Source organism: Gekko japonicus, unplaced genomic scaffold, assembly GCF_001447785.1.
Source record: "Gekko japonicus isolate JY-2015 unplaced genomic scaffold, Gekko_japonicus_V1.1 scaffold48, whole genome shotgun sequence".
Classification (NCBI taxonomy): Eukaryota; Metazoa; Chordata; class Lepidosauria; order Squamata; family Gekkonidae; genus Gekko; species Gekko japonicus.
The window spans coordinates 1,445,361-1,461,178 of record NW_015174273.1 but is presented as its reverse complement, the minus strand read 5'-3'; the positions used below and the strand labels follow the sequence as shown (position 1 = coordinate 1,461,178).

The window sequence follows — 15,818 nt, the reverse complement described above, 5'->3', positions numbered from 1 at the left end:
ACACACACCCCCAACACAGTCTCTCCCTGATAACTTTGAACAGGCTACAAGCCAGCTGGAAGATGAGTTACTGAACATTTATAGAAATTGTTGCCAAACATCATTGACTTTTTGTGCATTATCTCTCCTGTCATACCTAATTTGATCTCTAATAGACTAATACACACTGTCTTCAGTCCAACGTTCAAAAGTAGGTGAAGGTCATGATTTCCAAAGTTGCAGTACAATTCACTTTGCTGCCTGTGACACTCCAATATATCCTTTGGAAGCAGCCGAATTAGCGGGATCAGATGATTGAGAATTCCAGTTATGAAGACACGGTTTTTAAGAAATGTTTATTGTCATTTGGAACCTATAAAAAGGTAAGGATACTAAAAGACTTCACACAACTACTCCCGTAATGATAACCAACACGGCACCAATGGGTGCCTGGAAATTAGCTTCCGGGCATTCATTTGCTTCTTCAAAAAGCTTCTCTTCCCAAAGCAAAGGTCCAATGCTTGCCTTTTTCCGTCTTGTTGGAAGAAGAGGTGCTTCAGAAGAGGCAACAAAGCATCACTTTACTCTGCGGGTAACACCTATCGAGAAAGAGCACCTCAATTTTGTGTTGGTGCCTACTCCACATTCTCAAATTTCCTGAAGTGTCCACAGACACCATAACACGAAATATCGGTACTACAAGCTCATATTCATATGATTCCTCCTTCCCTCATCTTTTTTCTCAGAGTTTCTCCCTCTTCCTCAGTCGTAACATTGCTCGTTCTTTTGTTTGTTCAATAGCCAGGGCTATTTTGGGGCAGGAGTTCCGGCTGGCTCCCAAGTTGGCCACGCCCGGCAGGAACTCATTAGCATAATAGGCCACGCCCAGCAGCAGAAACTCATTAGGATTGGCTACATTAGGGGTGTGTGGCCTAACATGCAAAGGAGTTCCTGCTACAAAAAAGCCCTGGGTTTTGACAACAAACAAGGTAAACAGAATAACAAGCAAAAGGTGGGTGTGGCTGGAGAACCACACTTCTGGTAACATGGGGGTGCATCCTAATGTGCTAATGAGCTGTGCTGTCAGGGGTGTGGCCCAATATGCTAATGAGTTCCTGCTGTTGGGTGTGGCCTATTATGCTAATGAGTTCCTGCTGGGCTTTTTCTACAAAAAGAGCCCTGTATAGCTATGGGGATAGTAGGGTTCAGTTTACCTCAGGTATTATCTCGTATTTGGAACCTGTCCCCTGTCCCCTGAGTCCAGCTACCTGATTCCTGTTGCAGCCCAACTTTAGATCAAAATCAGTGCCTTCAAGGCTGAACTTAATGCTGTATGGGCCCACATGCCAGCCCAAATGGAACAAGCATCCTACTGCAGACAGAAAATTGGGCAAGGAAATTTTAGATAAAGAACCTGATTAAGACAGTAAGGAACCTACTGGGGTGTCTGCGTAGTGCTTTAATGCCAAGGAGCATGTTAAGGAACATACAGAAGTGCTGGTAAGTTGCAACTGACTTATGGTGACCCCAGCAAGGGACTTTCAAGCTAAGTGAAAAGCAGAGGTGGTTTGCCATTGTCTTCCTGTGCAGAGTCGTCCTTGGTGGTCTCCCATGTATGTACTGGCCCTGCTTAGTTTCTGAAATCTGACAAGACTAGGCTATGCCATGCCTCCTTCCCTCCCTAGGTTGAGGAAGCAATATTTCAGAAAGGAAGTACCATAGGTTGGGACAGCATCCCTGGTCGATACCTTTCTCAATGAGTTGACAGGCATCTTGGCTTCAATCAGTGCGGCTGCTGGTTTGGTAGGATTGCGTGGAGTTTACCCACAGCCAGGACTCCCTCCGCCATTGTCTTCCTGTGCAGAGTCGTCCTTTGGTGGTCTCCCATGTAAGTACTGGCCCTGCTTCGTTTCTGAAATCTGACAAAACTAGGCTATGCCATGCCTCCTTCCCTCCCTAGGTTGAGGAAGCAATATTTCAGAAAGGAAGTACCATAGGTTGGGACAGCATCCCTGGTCGATACCTTTCTCAATGAGTTGACAGGCATCTTGGCTTCAATCAGTGCGGCTGCTGGTTTGGTAGGATTGCGTGGAGTTTACCCACAGCCAGGACTCCCTCCGGTGACTTTCTTGCCTTCTTTCACTTCTCCAAGTCCCTGAAGATGTCCATGCCAAGTATAACCAGTCCTGCTCAAAGGCCGTTCCTCCTCTCCTACAGTCCAGCTGGGAAATGTAGTCAATCAGTGCATTCAAGTCCCAACGAATTTCCTGTTTGATCAAGTTCAAGTGACACAAGATGTCTTCTGCTGGTTGTGTCTAAAAGTACTAGGTGCAGCACATGATTGACAATTAAAACTGCCTGCTTTCAGGCTTACAATCTAAGTATGAAGCAAGGAAGGTACGTTATGAAGGAAAAGAGGGGAAATCAAAGGGAAGGTGAGGAAAAATATACATAGTGGGGTACCAATAGTCAGGGGCATAACCGGAAAATTTTGGGTGGTATGCTGGGAAATCGGGGGGGGGCAGAAGGGGGGGGAGAGATCCCATCAGCAGGCAGGAGGTGAAGAAGAGAAGGATCTTTCTTTACCTGCTGGCGGCACTCATTTGCCTTGGCTGCTGCAAGAGAAGGAGAGCAGCAGCGAGTGCATACTGGCTGAGTATTAATTGCACTGGCTGGCTCTCCTTCTCCAGTAGCAGCCAAAGCAAATGAGTGCAGCTGGCAGGTAAGGGCAGGGGCAGTGGGAGTTGTGGGACCTGGGCTATGATAGAGGGGACACCGCCCCTAAATGTCCCACTGTGGCTATGGGCCTGCCAATAGTATAGTGTAGGAACGGTGAGCTGGTGACTTTAGGGGCTGAATCCAGTTCTCAAAACAATATTATCTGCTTCCCGGCCTCCTCTTTCTCAAACCAATAAACAGTTTTGATAGCTTGCCCACAATTTGATTTCTAAAGTAAAACAAACAAACAGCAGCAGTTGAATCCACACTGTAATGTTGCATCTCTCTCTTGAACTTTTTATGCGGCATACACGTTCATGTTTCTATAGGTCATCCGTGTTGGTCTGAAGCAGTAGAACAAATTTAGAATCCAGTGGCACCTTTAAGACCAACAAAGGTTTATTTAAGGTATTCATATCTTGAATACACCTTTGTTGGTGTTGTGTCCGCTGACCGCCACCAGAGGCCAGCGCACACTCCTGAGCTTCAGTCCAGAGTAACAATAGGGACTAGGATCCTAGTCCCTCCACTGGGGGAACCAATGGGACCGTGGCGGGAGATTCAAACCCGCCAATGGGACCCAGGGGTGTGTCCCCTGGTTGTGTATATAGTTGGCCTGCTGGCCGTTGTTCCTTGTCTTTGTTGTGTTCTGAATAAAGCGTGCTATGCACTACGTCGTTGTTTGTCGTTCGTCCATGCGGCAACCCACTACATAATAGTTGGTCTTAAACATGCCACTGGATTCTAAATTTGTTCATGTTTCTATGTAATGCTATGCCTGGATGGTCCGTAATTGTGAAGCTTTTATTGCTAAGATGGTGTCAGCTTTATTCTGGAGCTCAGATACTTGATGTAGCAAAATAAGTCTTGTGGCTACTGGTTACTGTATGGACTTGGGTGATCCTCAAGAATGCAGAAGTTGTTCAGCATTACCTACAAGAGGGTAAATGGTCCTAGTCTGGTTGTGACCAAGGAAATGGCACCTTTATGCTAATTGAAGGACAAAGGATTGAAAAAGTGTGATTCATGACCTGACCTGGATAGCTCAGGCAAGCCCAATCTGGTCAGATCTCGGAAGTTAAGCAGGGCTGACCTTGGCAAATACTTGGCAAATACTTGGATGGAAGACCTCCAAGGAATACCAGGGCTAAGACACAGAGGCAGGCAATAACAAGCCACTTCTCTGAAACGTCTAAGCTTCACTAGGGGTCACCAGAAATTGACCATGACTTCTAGGCATGCGCGCACGCACAAACACACACAATATTCACCAAAAAAGCAAAGGTGTAATTAATGCCTTTGTACAACTAGAAAAGAATTTTCCATCTCCTGCTGAGAAACAAGCATTTAAAATGTACATTCTTGGGGTGATAACTTGGCTATATTTGTCTTGGGGATTCTTGGAATCCACACAGCTTGGGCTTTTAACAGTATCCTAATTATTGCATGCACAACAAGGTGGGGTTTAGGACCCAGAGAGGATTTTTTTTTTTTTTGGCTTCCAGCCTGTGACATCTGACCGAAAAATCAATGAAGTGTACTTTAAGAAGCTTCACAGTGGCACCAGATAAGGCTCCAAAGCTGTTCTCTCTGCTCCCATCTTATTAGCTTTCACGCTTTCTCAGATGCAAGTTGTTTGCCTATGAAGAAGAAGCCAGTCCAGCTGTGTGGCGATGGAGGTACTTGGTTTTATTACAGCGTCCCTTCTTCTTTGTGCACACAGTTCAGGTAAGTGCAATTTACTGAAGTTAAAAACAAGTGCCCGATTTTCATCTGCTTGCAGCAACACAGAGATGGGCTTGTGCGCTAAAATTAAACCGCTGGCTTTAAACATGTTTCAAATACTTTTCTTTTTTACATTACGCAAAGGCGGGTGTGTGTGTGTGTAGATAGACACTACACTGGATAGCCAGTAATGCATTTCTGTGCTGCTTTTCATCTTCTGATTGCTTTATCTTTGAAAAGGGCTTTGAATAATGAAGTGATATGATAAAAATCATCTTAATTCTAAAAGCCATAGAATCATAGTAAGTAACCCCTTGGTTATTATCATTAGTATGTATATAGTGTAGACAACGCTTTACAGAGTAGCAAAATCAAAAGACAGGTCTCTGCCTCAAGGATCTTACACTCCATGTGTTGATTGGGGGGGAGGAGGAAGAAAATGGCAGGAAAGGGAGATGAAAAGCAAAGATATAACGAGGGATTTGTACAAGCAAATGCAGCCACAGTGGTCTCTCCTGCTTTATCCTCCAGCTTCCCTTCAGTGTGCTAAAATTTAGAGTGTGCGAAAAACAAAGCTTTATGGCTAAAGAGTATGACAAGGTAATATATTAAGCCTAAAGCATTTCCTTGTTTTGGTTGGAATACATATCTGTTTCTTTGAATGCTCATCGTGTTACCATGAGAAGCACATGAATTTCCTCAGCCTTTCGATAGCCTTTTAATTCCTCAGTCTGTCTTCCTTTCCACCATGGAGCTCCAATATCCTTTCCCCACAGTTCGAAAGGAGAACTCCCACCCCACTCCCACCCCACTTTTCTCCTCCTGAGCAATAGGAAGTTCTGGAGTTAGTTTAGGTTTTCTTATGTGAATATTATTCTGGAAACTTGTGAGGTTTTCCTTTCTCTCCGTAATATCTGTTTAAATTGTGCTCCATCTTCTTCTGGGTTTGGGTTTGTTTGGTTTCTTTTGTTGTCAAAGTGCGGCCGACTTATGGTGATCTGATAGGGTTCTCAAGGCAAGAAGAGATGTTCAGCGGTGGTTTGCCTCTGCCTGCCTCTGCATAGCAACCTTTGGTTGTCTCCCATCCAAGTACTAACCAGGGCCAACCCTACTTAGCTTCCGAGATCTTGACAAGATCAGGCTAGCCTGGGCTATCCAGATCAGGGCACCCTATCATAGGGCTATAAAAATATTGTTCTTGGTGTGGTTTACAGTATATATAATCATCAGTAATATATAACTTATTAGAATCCAAGAAACTCAATTTTCTCCATGTACAGACTGAGCAGGTGGGAAGAAAGCAGGCTGGCTCTCTTCAGACATACTCAGTTGGCAAAAGCAATTTTATTTGAGCTCTTTCCCCCACATACACACACCTAGGCAACCAGGTGCAAAGGAAGAGAAGAGGAGAAGACTTCTCGCCATAGGCTAGTAACACGGAAGAGGGGATTTTGCAATCACAGCCTGCCATGCCAGTGAAGTAAAAACTGCACCTGCCAAAATTTCTGCCTTTGCACAACTATTAAAACTCTGGGAAGGCTCTCCTCCTCCTCTGTGTCTGATTGCTCCAGCACTCAGGCAGACATGTTCCTGTGTTTTTTTTAGAGAAAGGCTAGCATGACGGAGTATTAATGGCCATGAAGGAATCATCACCATCAATTAGGGTATACAAGATCTTAAACAAAGTGACCTCTTATGCTCTGTGCACTGCAGTAGCATGCCCCCCCCTCCCCCAAGGAAGGAAATAATTTCACTGGTCTTAATGTAGTGATAGTAGAGATGGGAGCTGAAGAGGCTACACCCCATGGCCAGTTCACACAATGTATTTTGCTCTCTACGGTTCCCGGGCACCCGTGCAGAATGGCGTGACTCGGTCAGTCCTCAGTACAGTCATCTTGATCCCCACAGTGGCAGCAGTACAGTTTCCTGTTAGGAGAACAAAGTCTTCGGAATCAGGATTTTTTTTTTTTTAATGCAAACTCAGTGGCTTCTCTGCAGGACATAAAATATAGCTTAATTATTATTGTTTTTTTGCTTTCCTTTTGGGAAAAAAAATCCACAGTCTTGTTGTAGAAGATTTTCATTTCTGCCGGCTGTATTCATGTGTTAATATAGTCTGCTAACATCTTTGTACAGAATCCATGGGCCTGTCCTCCCAGCTTATTAGACGATATTTCATTAATGCAACTGTAATTCAAACAAAATATTATTCGATAAATCCTGGGAGGCAATCTGCCCCCCCTCCATTCTAATCCCTATTCATCTTCCCCCCTCACACAGCTGTTACAGTTCTCATCCTAATCCAGTTCCAGATCATAAAACTCTAGGAATTGCGTCCAGATCAGGACTTACCTTTGTCATCCACTCACACAATGAATGCCAAGGTCACGACAGCCTATGTTCAAAATATGGAGGGACTGTATCTTCCACAAACACAAAATTGGTCTTTTTGTCTCTGTAGCTCCTTGGTGTGTCTGACCCATAATCAGGGCCAAACTATATTGAAGGAATCACACGAGACAGCTCTCTTGAGGGTAGAGAAATCAGTCTGCCTCTCAAGGCAGCAAGCGTTTATTTTATGCACACTCTGCCCCCCCCCCCACCGTGGGGTGAGGTTGGAACTTGCACGTACAGAAACCGGGGGAAACAGATACTCTAGGGAGAGCATCTTAAGGATGCTTACATAGTGCAATAATTAACAAGCTACCTTCTTTAACATGTCCACAGGTGCAGGATGTGCAGAGGTCAGGTCTCTGGGTTGATCAGAGTTACTGATCAATCCAGATGTTTACAGAGTCTGGAAATATGGGCTAAAATCAGGATAGGTGTGCCTAATCGCTGATCTCTGCCCATCTTGTATCGCTGACCCTTGCCCACACTATATGAGATATGTTTTCATGACTAGGGTCTGGCTCCCCTGATCTGACTCACTTTTCTTTGCAACGCAGCAGCAGCAGCAGCAGTGGAGAATCTCATTTTTAAAGCCTGCAGTTGCCCAGTTCGCCATGGGACCACAGTGTGGGGTTACAAGTGCCTTACAGGAGACCTACCAGCAATCCTTTCCATTGCCTGCTGGGACCTCAAGGGCTGAAGGGCGGTAGGGGAAAGGGAGAAAATGGGGTGGGCATACTGGAGTTGCACCAAAGTACATCTCTTCCAGCACAAAACCAGAAATGACTCCAGGCATGCCGTTCTAGGATTTTACAAAACCTTTGAGTTTTGGCAAATCCTAAACTGTCACCACTGATGGCATGACTACACCTCCTGGTTTTTTTGTTGTTGCCAGAAGCGACATCACATGCTGATGCGGCACCTGTTCCAGCCTGCCTAATCATCCTGGGGGCCTGGCATTTTTAGCATGGTGGGAAGGGGCCCCTGCCTCCCTCCGTGCTGTTTTCCGAAGCTAAAATAGTCCCAGTGCAGATTAATTTGTATAACTTTCAAAGTTATGACACAGAGAGTATTCCATCTTCGACAACGTATTTCAAAGTTATGGCTTGGGGGAAGGGTTTGGGGGGAAGACAGGAGCCTCAGTCTCTTCTTCCCCCTATGCTGTGGTCCCCAGTCAGATAGGAGGCCCACAGGTTTAAAAAATAACATTCCCTGTGGTTGCTGTATAGTTGTGGGGCAAGCAAGTTAGATCCAGAGAACCTAACTCATAAAAAAGTGTCTCGTGTATCTTGATCCCTCAGTGAATTCCCCAGCGATGTAGAATGCTCCTTAGGATGACCAGATGCAAAGAAGGTCAGGGCTCAAACAAGTGGGTAGAATGCATTTTGGCACGTGCAACTTGTCATGTGGGGAGAGAAAAGCTGAATTTAGTGAAATTCTCTCATCACTTGTTGAAGGTACATGAGCCTCATCCTCCCGGTCAACCTATTGCCTTTGCATGGGTTCTGGGTCACAGTGGTAGAGGGGATAACCCAGCCCTTAAACTCCATTGCCCACTTTGGGGCAGTTATGGGATATGGAAATAGCATCTTTGACACAAGCTCTTCAAGAATGCAGGTTGGGCCCTGACCCGGATAACCCAGGCAAGTCTGATTTCATCAGATCACAGAAACTAAGCAGGGTCGACTCTGGCAAGAACTTGGATGAGAGACCTCCTTGGAATACCAGTAGCCAGGAGGCGGGGGGCAGGCTTTACTCAGCCACCTGTCTGAATATCCTCCAGGCCCCCAGTAGGGGTCAGTCACCAGAGGTCGCCATGACTTCTAAGTGCGCGCGCGGACACACAAAAGAAAGAAAGAAAAGACTGTCGGTTAGAATGATCTGTTGTTAAAAATCTGGCACTCCCACCTCATGTACCTGATCCTCTCAATACACTTTGTTGCCATTTTGTGTGGCTAAGGCATCTGCAGAGTTTCCAGCTTTTGTACATGCGATTGGAAACCCAGATTTTTGAGTGTATGCATTTGCGCAAATCAAAGCTGGAAAAATACACGCATCACTGCATTCACACAAAATGATAACCGTGCACATTGGGAAGACTGTGGATTCTCACATTACACGAAGTTGAAGTGCCAAAACCACAATGACGGTACGGGGGCTTTGGTTGGGCCGCATCTAGATCTTGTGGCGCGATACATTCCTTGACTGAAGCTCTCTTTTCCACCTCATTTTTATTGGGGGTATTTGGTTAGTATGGCAGAGTTCTGCCCAGTCATAGAAGTGTGATACTGAGTGCAGTAAATAAATCTCCAAAGAGTATACTGCAAAAAATTTATTCAAGTAGATCCAGTTCAGATTCCGGTTACAGTCAAAAGAAGAGAAAGAAGCCTGATCTAAAGAGTACTTTCCCTGTCATGAAGGGCCCGCTTGCCCGGCATCATGTGTGTGGGACAATGAGGGCACTGCCTCTGCAGGAGAGACCTGCAGAGACATGTGACTCCATGGAAGGCCATGTGCAGAGAAGGAGAGGACAAAGAGAGAGGAGGGTTCAGAGGACAGCTCCCAGGTTAAGACAAAGGGAGGCATCCTATTCAAGGAGGTAACACCTATATGCCCTCAAAGTTATGTAGTGCCCCCCCCCAAATGTCCAGGCATGCCGAGTCGCTCACTCCAACAATTTTAACTCTTATCAGAATGAAGCGCCAGTTTGAATTTTAACTCTTATCAGAATGAAGCGCCAGTGTATCCCTCTTATTATAAGGGGGCAAGTGCAAAGTAATGCACATTGGGGCCAAAAATCCTAACTATAAATATTGATGGGGTCCGAACTGACAGTAACTGACCAGGAGGGAGATCTTGGAGTCATGGTAGATAACTGACTGAAATTGTCGACCCAGTGTATGTCTGCGATAAAAAAGGTGAATACTATGCTGGGGATTATTAGAAAGGAAATTAAAAACAAATCAGCCAGTATCACAGTGTTGCTGTATAAGTCTACGGCATGGCCTTATTTGGAGCATTGGGAACACATGCAGAAAAGTGCAACTAAAATGATTAAGGGGATGGAACACTTTCCCTATGAAGAAAGGTTAAAGAGGTTAAGGCTCTTTAGCTTGTAGAAATGACGACTGAAGGCTCACTTGATAGAGGCTTACAGAATTATGCATAGGATAGAGAGGGCAGAGAAAGATGTACTCTTCTCCCTTTCTCACAATACAAGAACTCGTGTGCATTCAATTAAGTTAATGAGCAGTAAGCTTAGAACAGATAAAAGAAAGTACTTCTTCACCCAAAGAGTAATTAACACGTGGAATTCATTGACACAAGAAGTGGTGGTGGCTACAGGCATAGACAGCTTCAAGAGGGGATTGGGTAAATATATGGAGCAGAGGTCCATCAGTGGCTATTAGCCACAAGGTATAGATGGAACACTATGTCTGGGGCAGTGATGCTCTGTATTCTTGGTGCTTGGGAGGCAACAGTGAGAAGGCTTCTGGAGTTTTGGCCCCACTGGTGGGCCTCCTGGTGGCACCTGGTTTTTGGCCACTGTGTAACACAGAGTGTTGGACTGGATGGGCCGTCGGCCTGATCCAACATGGCTCCTCTTATGTTCTTAACTAAATTGTATACATCAGACAGTCCCCTACATACCTCCAATGGAGTCATGCATGATTAATCAATAAAGAGATGTAGCACATATTCTAAAAATTGTATTTTTGTACACTACAGAATATCTCCCGAAGAAGATCCATTTTTTGAAACGTTGTTATGAAATCCGGAGACGACGACGATGTTGTAGTGCTTTAGATTGCAATACAAAACCAGCATTTTTTATAAGTCTTATGACTGTTTGATTGTGGGTCAGACTATCACGACTGTTGGCTTTATACTTGTTTAACTGATTGGGTCGTGTGTGTCCAGATTTTTTTTGAAATCAGTGTTTTGACACTTTCCCATAATTCTTTCAGTGCTACTTTTTATGTCCAAGAAGTAATGCTCACTGAAATTTTGATTTTTGTATGTCAGGATGATGCAATCTCTTGGACAGTACATCAGTATCTATTTACGCACACCTCTTTTCCTTCTCTTTTCATTCTTTTCAGCTTTCACTGTGTTCAGCTCAATTGCTGAGAATGAAGATGCCCTCTTGCGGCACTTATTTCAAGGGTATCAGAAGTGGATCAGACCAGTAAAACACTCCAATGATACTATAAAAGTGTACTTTGGATTAAAGATATCACAACTAGTAGATGTGGTAGGTAATCTGTACATCTCTTTATCTGGGTCCAAGTGATAAGAACGGACACTTTTACTTTCCTTGAGTGGTAACAGATAACTCTTCCCTTGTACTCATTTTCCTATCTCAATCCTGCTGAGTTTGTCTTGGGGCATTTGATAGGCTCGCAGTTGTTCTCTTTTCACTGAACATCAGTTGTGTGCAAGAAGGATGATGGTAAGAATACTGCAGGAGATCCTTTGTTAGGGTTTCTGGTTTCCAGTTGGGAAATTCAGGGAGATTTGCTGGTGGAGTTTGGTGAAACATACATGGACAAACCTTTCATACGTAACAGACAATGCATATATTTTTCATCCATACCCAAAATTTTTTTAAAAATGCTGTAAGAAGTGACCCTCAGGGTTGTGGTGCTCCTCTGGAAAAAACTTCATGTTTCCACTGTAGCCTTTGCTTCTGACGATTGTATGGAGTAGAATTGGATGCTAAGAGACAAGAAGTTTTGATTCAGGCTTGTATCATTAGCATTACTAACATACGGGAGATGTTCCTCAGGTCTGGCTTCTGTTCTCATAGTTACATGCTGTCAGCAGGGCAGCATAGCAGGGCAGCCACAAATCCCAGGAGGGTTACCAGACCTGGCCTGGCAACCAGTAGGAGACTGGGTAGGGTTGCCAACTTGGGTTGGGAAATACCTGGAGATTTTGGGGGGTGGACAGGGTTTGGGGAGGGAAGAGGGCTCAGCAGTGTGTAATGCCATAGAGTCCACCCTCCAAAGCAGCCATTTCTTCCAGGGGAACTGATCTTGGTTGTCTGGAGATCAATTGTAATAGCCAGAGATCTCCAGGTGCTACCTGGAGGCTGACAGCCCTAAGACTGGGGCACATGGGGAAGATCAGCAGCAATGATGTGATGTCACTTCTGGGAAAAACCTAGATGTGATGTTATGCCTCTCTAGGAATCTCCAGGAAGTCTATGGTAATAGATTGCTTGGCAATTTCTGTAGATTGGCAATTGCTAAAGAGGACTGACATCACTTCTGGGAAAAACCTGGAAGTGACATCACACCATCAGCCAAACAGCCAGGTTTAACATTTTTCTGCTGTCATCGCTGTGACAGACAGGAGGCTGTCCTGCCCCTAAAGGGGAAAACAACCACTCACTTGAGCCTATGGGAGTGCGCCTCCAGCATCCAATCACCTTTCAGAAGAAGGATGAAATGTTGGAGGGAAACTCAGCAGGAGTTTACTTCGGGTCTGCCTCAAGGAGAGTGCAGAAGGAGTTCAGTTCTGCCTCAGGGAGTGAGCAGTGAGAGCTCAGGTCTTGCTCAGGAAAAGACCAGACAGAGTCAAGGGTAGCTCTGCTTGTTAGTGTGGCAGAGTGGTTTAGCTCTACCTCTGAGAGAGAATAGAGTACCCGATTCTCAGGCATGCCTCTGGTAATGAGACCTTGTACTGTGTAGTCAGACTCTTGGGAAAGGGCAGGCTGGTGTGGGTGGAATCCTGTGTGTTGGGATCCAACCCAGTGGCTAGTCAGTAAAAGCTGGTCTATGCCTGAAAGTATTAAAGAAAATCCAGACTACTCTCTAAAGCCATAAGTAGTTTAAATTAATGTGCCTCGGCCAGGTTTCTCCTTTGTCTACCTGGAGACCTGTGCTGCTCATCTGTTTTTTGAAACCAACTTGTAAAAAATAAATCTTCTGTGTTGTTAATATACAGCTCCTGCCTCAGTGATTTCCGTATTCTGTTTGCTCACCACTGAAAAGTACTGGGTTCGCCGCATGGAGGACTCGGACGACGACATGCTCTTGCACACGTTTATTGTACTTAACACAAGACTAACTCAACCGGCCCTACAAGGCCAACTATATACACACCCACCCAGCACAGCCCTAGTCCATTGGAGGGTTTGAATCTCCCGCCAAAGTGGCCATTGGTTGGAGCGGGGGGGGGGACTAGGATCCTATGTTCCCATTGTCCAGGGGAGCCAAGCTCCTGTCTTGCCGCTGACCCCTAGTGGTGGTCCGCATGCACAACAACCACAAAGAAACTTACCTCACGGTAGCGAACCCAAGGCCTATACACTCACTACCTTTAGAACACCTGGTAACTGAGGGGAAAGCTTATGGTTTAAAAGAAACCTAGTTCTCCAAAAATCATAGGAGGCAGTGTGTGTCCCCTCAGTTGTTAGAAATGGCTTGTCACACTCACTCTGAGTGGCATTTTCCCCCATTGTCACTCAGAGCATCTGTGACAAGCAATTTCTAACAACTGAGGGGACGGGGCTGATGTTGCAGGGGCTGATGTTGCTGGTGTTGACGTTGCACACACTTCTTTCCCCTCCTGTGTCTGAAGACCACTCTCAAGCCTGAGCACAGACAGTGCTAAATAGCAACACATGGGCCACGTGGTTCCCCATTCAAACCTTATCCTGTCCCTGACATTCGAAGTGAACGGCAAAGTCGGACCAGCTGGAGTTCTTTCAGTCAGTGTAGCTACTAAAGGCTAAATATCAGGGGGTTGCAGCTCATGTGGGAAAGTTGCCTTGCCGATTGCTAGGCAACTCTCTCATTCCCCCATCCCTCCGTGCTGTTAAGTATAAGAGTACTGTCAGTCAAACATCTGTGCTGTTGAAATCTTGCCTGGTTTGTTTATTTTATTCAATACGTTTTAATCCCACCCTTCCTCTTGGGTCAGGGTAGCACACAGTGTTATGCGTGCCTCCATTTTGTTCACACAACAACTAGGGGGTGGAGTGAAAAGTTTAAAGGGTCCAGAAAAATGCCAACCTCAGTGGCCCTTGTGGTGCTGAGAGCCAACAGCTTACACCAGGCCAGCAGCACCAATGATGGACGTCATCTCACCCATTGCATTCCCCTGAACCACCATGAACTAGCAGCGGTGCAGGAGGAGGCAACTGGTGAGCTGACATCAGTCAATGTTCTTGATGAAGGAGCAGAACTGATGGCAGAATGGCTGTCACTTGGCTGTCCTTGCTTCTGGCAGCCAGTGGTTCTCCATGCCAGCACCCCCCTGGGAACATTCCCAGTACATTAAATGGCCAGCCTGCCCCTGATAACAACCCTCTGAGCAGGGGTCATTTCGTAGAAAAAGAGCTAGGGGAACTCATTAGCATAACTCATTAGCATATGCCACACCCCCTGACATCAGGGGCCCGGCGGTGGACCTGCAAGGCCAGCGGGAGTGCAAGGAAGCCCCGCCAAGGCCCTCCCTGGCCCCAGGCAGGCAGGGGTGGGGAGAGGCGGGGAGGAAGCAACTTACCCTCCCTCTTCTCCTGCCTCCTCCTGGCTGAATGAGGGCTGGAAGCGGGGCAGCCAGAAGCAGGGGGCGGGGTTTCGTCATGTGCCCCGCCCCCTGCACCTCACCCGGGGGAACTGCGTTCCCCCGCGTCCCCCCCCCGAAATGACCTCTGCCTCTGAGGTACATTAGGCTGCGAAAGAATGACTGGCCCAAGGCCACCCAGCAAACATTGGAGAAGAGTGGAGATTTGGATCTCCCAGCACATAGTCTGACACACTAACCATTACACTACTCCAGAGCCACTACACTGGAGCCAGTTTGGTATAGTGGTTAAGTGTGTGGACTCTAATCTGGGAGGACCGGGTTCGATTCCTCACTCCTCCACTTTCAGCTGCTGGTTGACCTTGGGCAAGCCATAGTTCTGTCAGAGCGAGTCTCTCAAGGACAGTTCTCTCAGAGCTTTAGTCTCAGCCCCACCTACCTCACAGGGTGTCTGTTGTGGGGAGGGGAAGGGAAAGGAGTTTGTAAGCCGCTCTGAGACTCCGAGTGAAGGGCGGGGTATAAATCCAATCTCTTCTTCTTTACACTGGTTTTTCAACACTTGGGAATTGGCCTAGGAGGCTGGTAAACTCCCTGGTAAACTCCCTCTCTTTCCATTGACCAGGAATATTCCCTTCCCTTTTGCTGTTTAGAAGACATCAGTGAATTCAGCTTCCCTTTTTTTTCTTCGACAGGATGAAAAGAATCAGTTAATGACAACAAATGTGTGGCTGAAACAGGTAATATATATCGTGATGCATTCTTCTTAAACATTCTAATATGAGTATTTCTTAGTTGGCAGTAATCGGGATTTTTTAAAATAGCAGTATGCAAATGTTCCACAGTTGTGTTAAGAAATGACTGCTCTTGAATTTCAGTTTGTCCCCATTGACCTCAGTGGGCATGAACTAACAGCTTCAAGGTACTCTGGTCTAACTGGGTTGTCATTGGAAGGTAATGGTATATGAAAGTATTAAATGCAGTGCATTTGTATCGCAACGGAAACGTCAGTGGGGGGAAACAATCCTATGTCCAGTACAATGGTTCCTGGTTCCCTGAGAAGAACATCAGAAATGAAAGATAGGTTTCCCTAACAGCTTGTCCAAAGAACAAATTTTGAGTCCAGTGACACCTTTAAGACCAACAAAGGTTTATTCAAGGTATGAGCTTTTGTGTGCATGCATACTTCCTCAGGTACCTGTCCAATATTACTGATTTTTCACTGCAATGCACAGCCACAGGGGAGTCTTGTATGTGCTCCATGGTGCACATTTCAGCTCATGTAGGGCAATGATGAACCCAAATGGTCCAGTCAATGCATGAACTATGCACCCTAGAACATGTTCCAGAGTATTCTATGGGGTTTTCACTGGCAGACATGGTTTGTAGTAGCTGTAGAAAGATGGACTGTTCAGTAGAGGACAGTCAAATGTGTCACCTCTCTGCCTCATAGAAACCTCATCAGTGGAGGC

The 15,818-nt window shown here is 45.8% G+C and overlaps 1 protein-coding gene across 1 annotated transcript in view; it reads left to right on the top strand.

Moving 5' to 3' along the window:
• Positions 1-6,242: 6,242 nt before the first annotated feature.
• CHRNB3 (cholinergic receptor, nicotinic beta 3) overlaps positions 6,243-15,818 on the top strand; it is a 31,209-nt gene continuing 21,633 nt past the window's right edge. The window contains exons 1-3 of the mRNA XM_015423722.1: positions 6,243-6,306; positions 10,917-11,068; positions 15,042-15,086. Of these exons, the coding sequence (XP_015279208.1) occupies positions 6,243-6,306; positions 10,917-11,068; positions 15,042-15,086 (261 nt within the window). The remainder of the gene's footprint in view (positions 6,307-10,916; positions 11,069-15,041; positions 15,087-15,818) is intronic.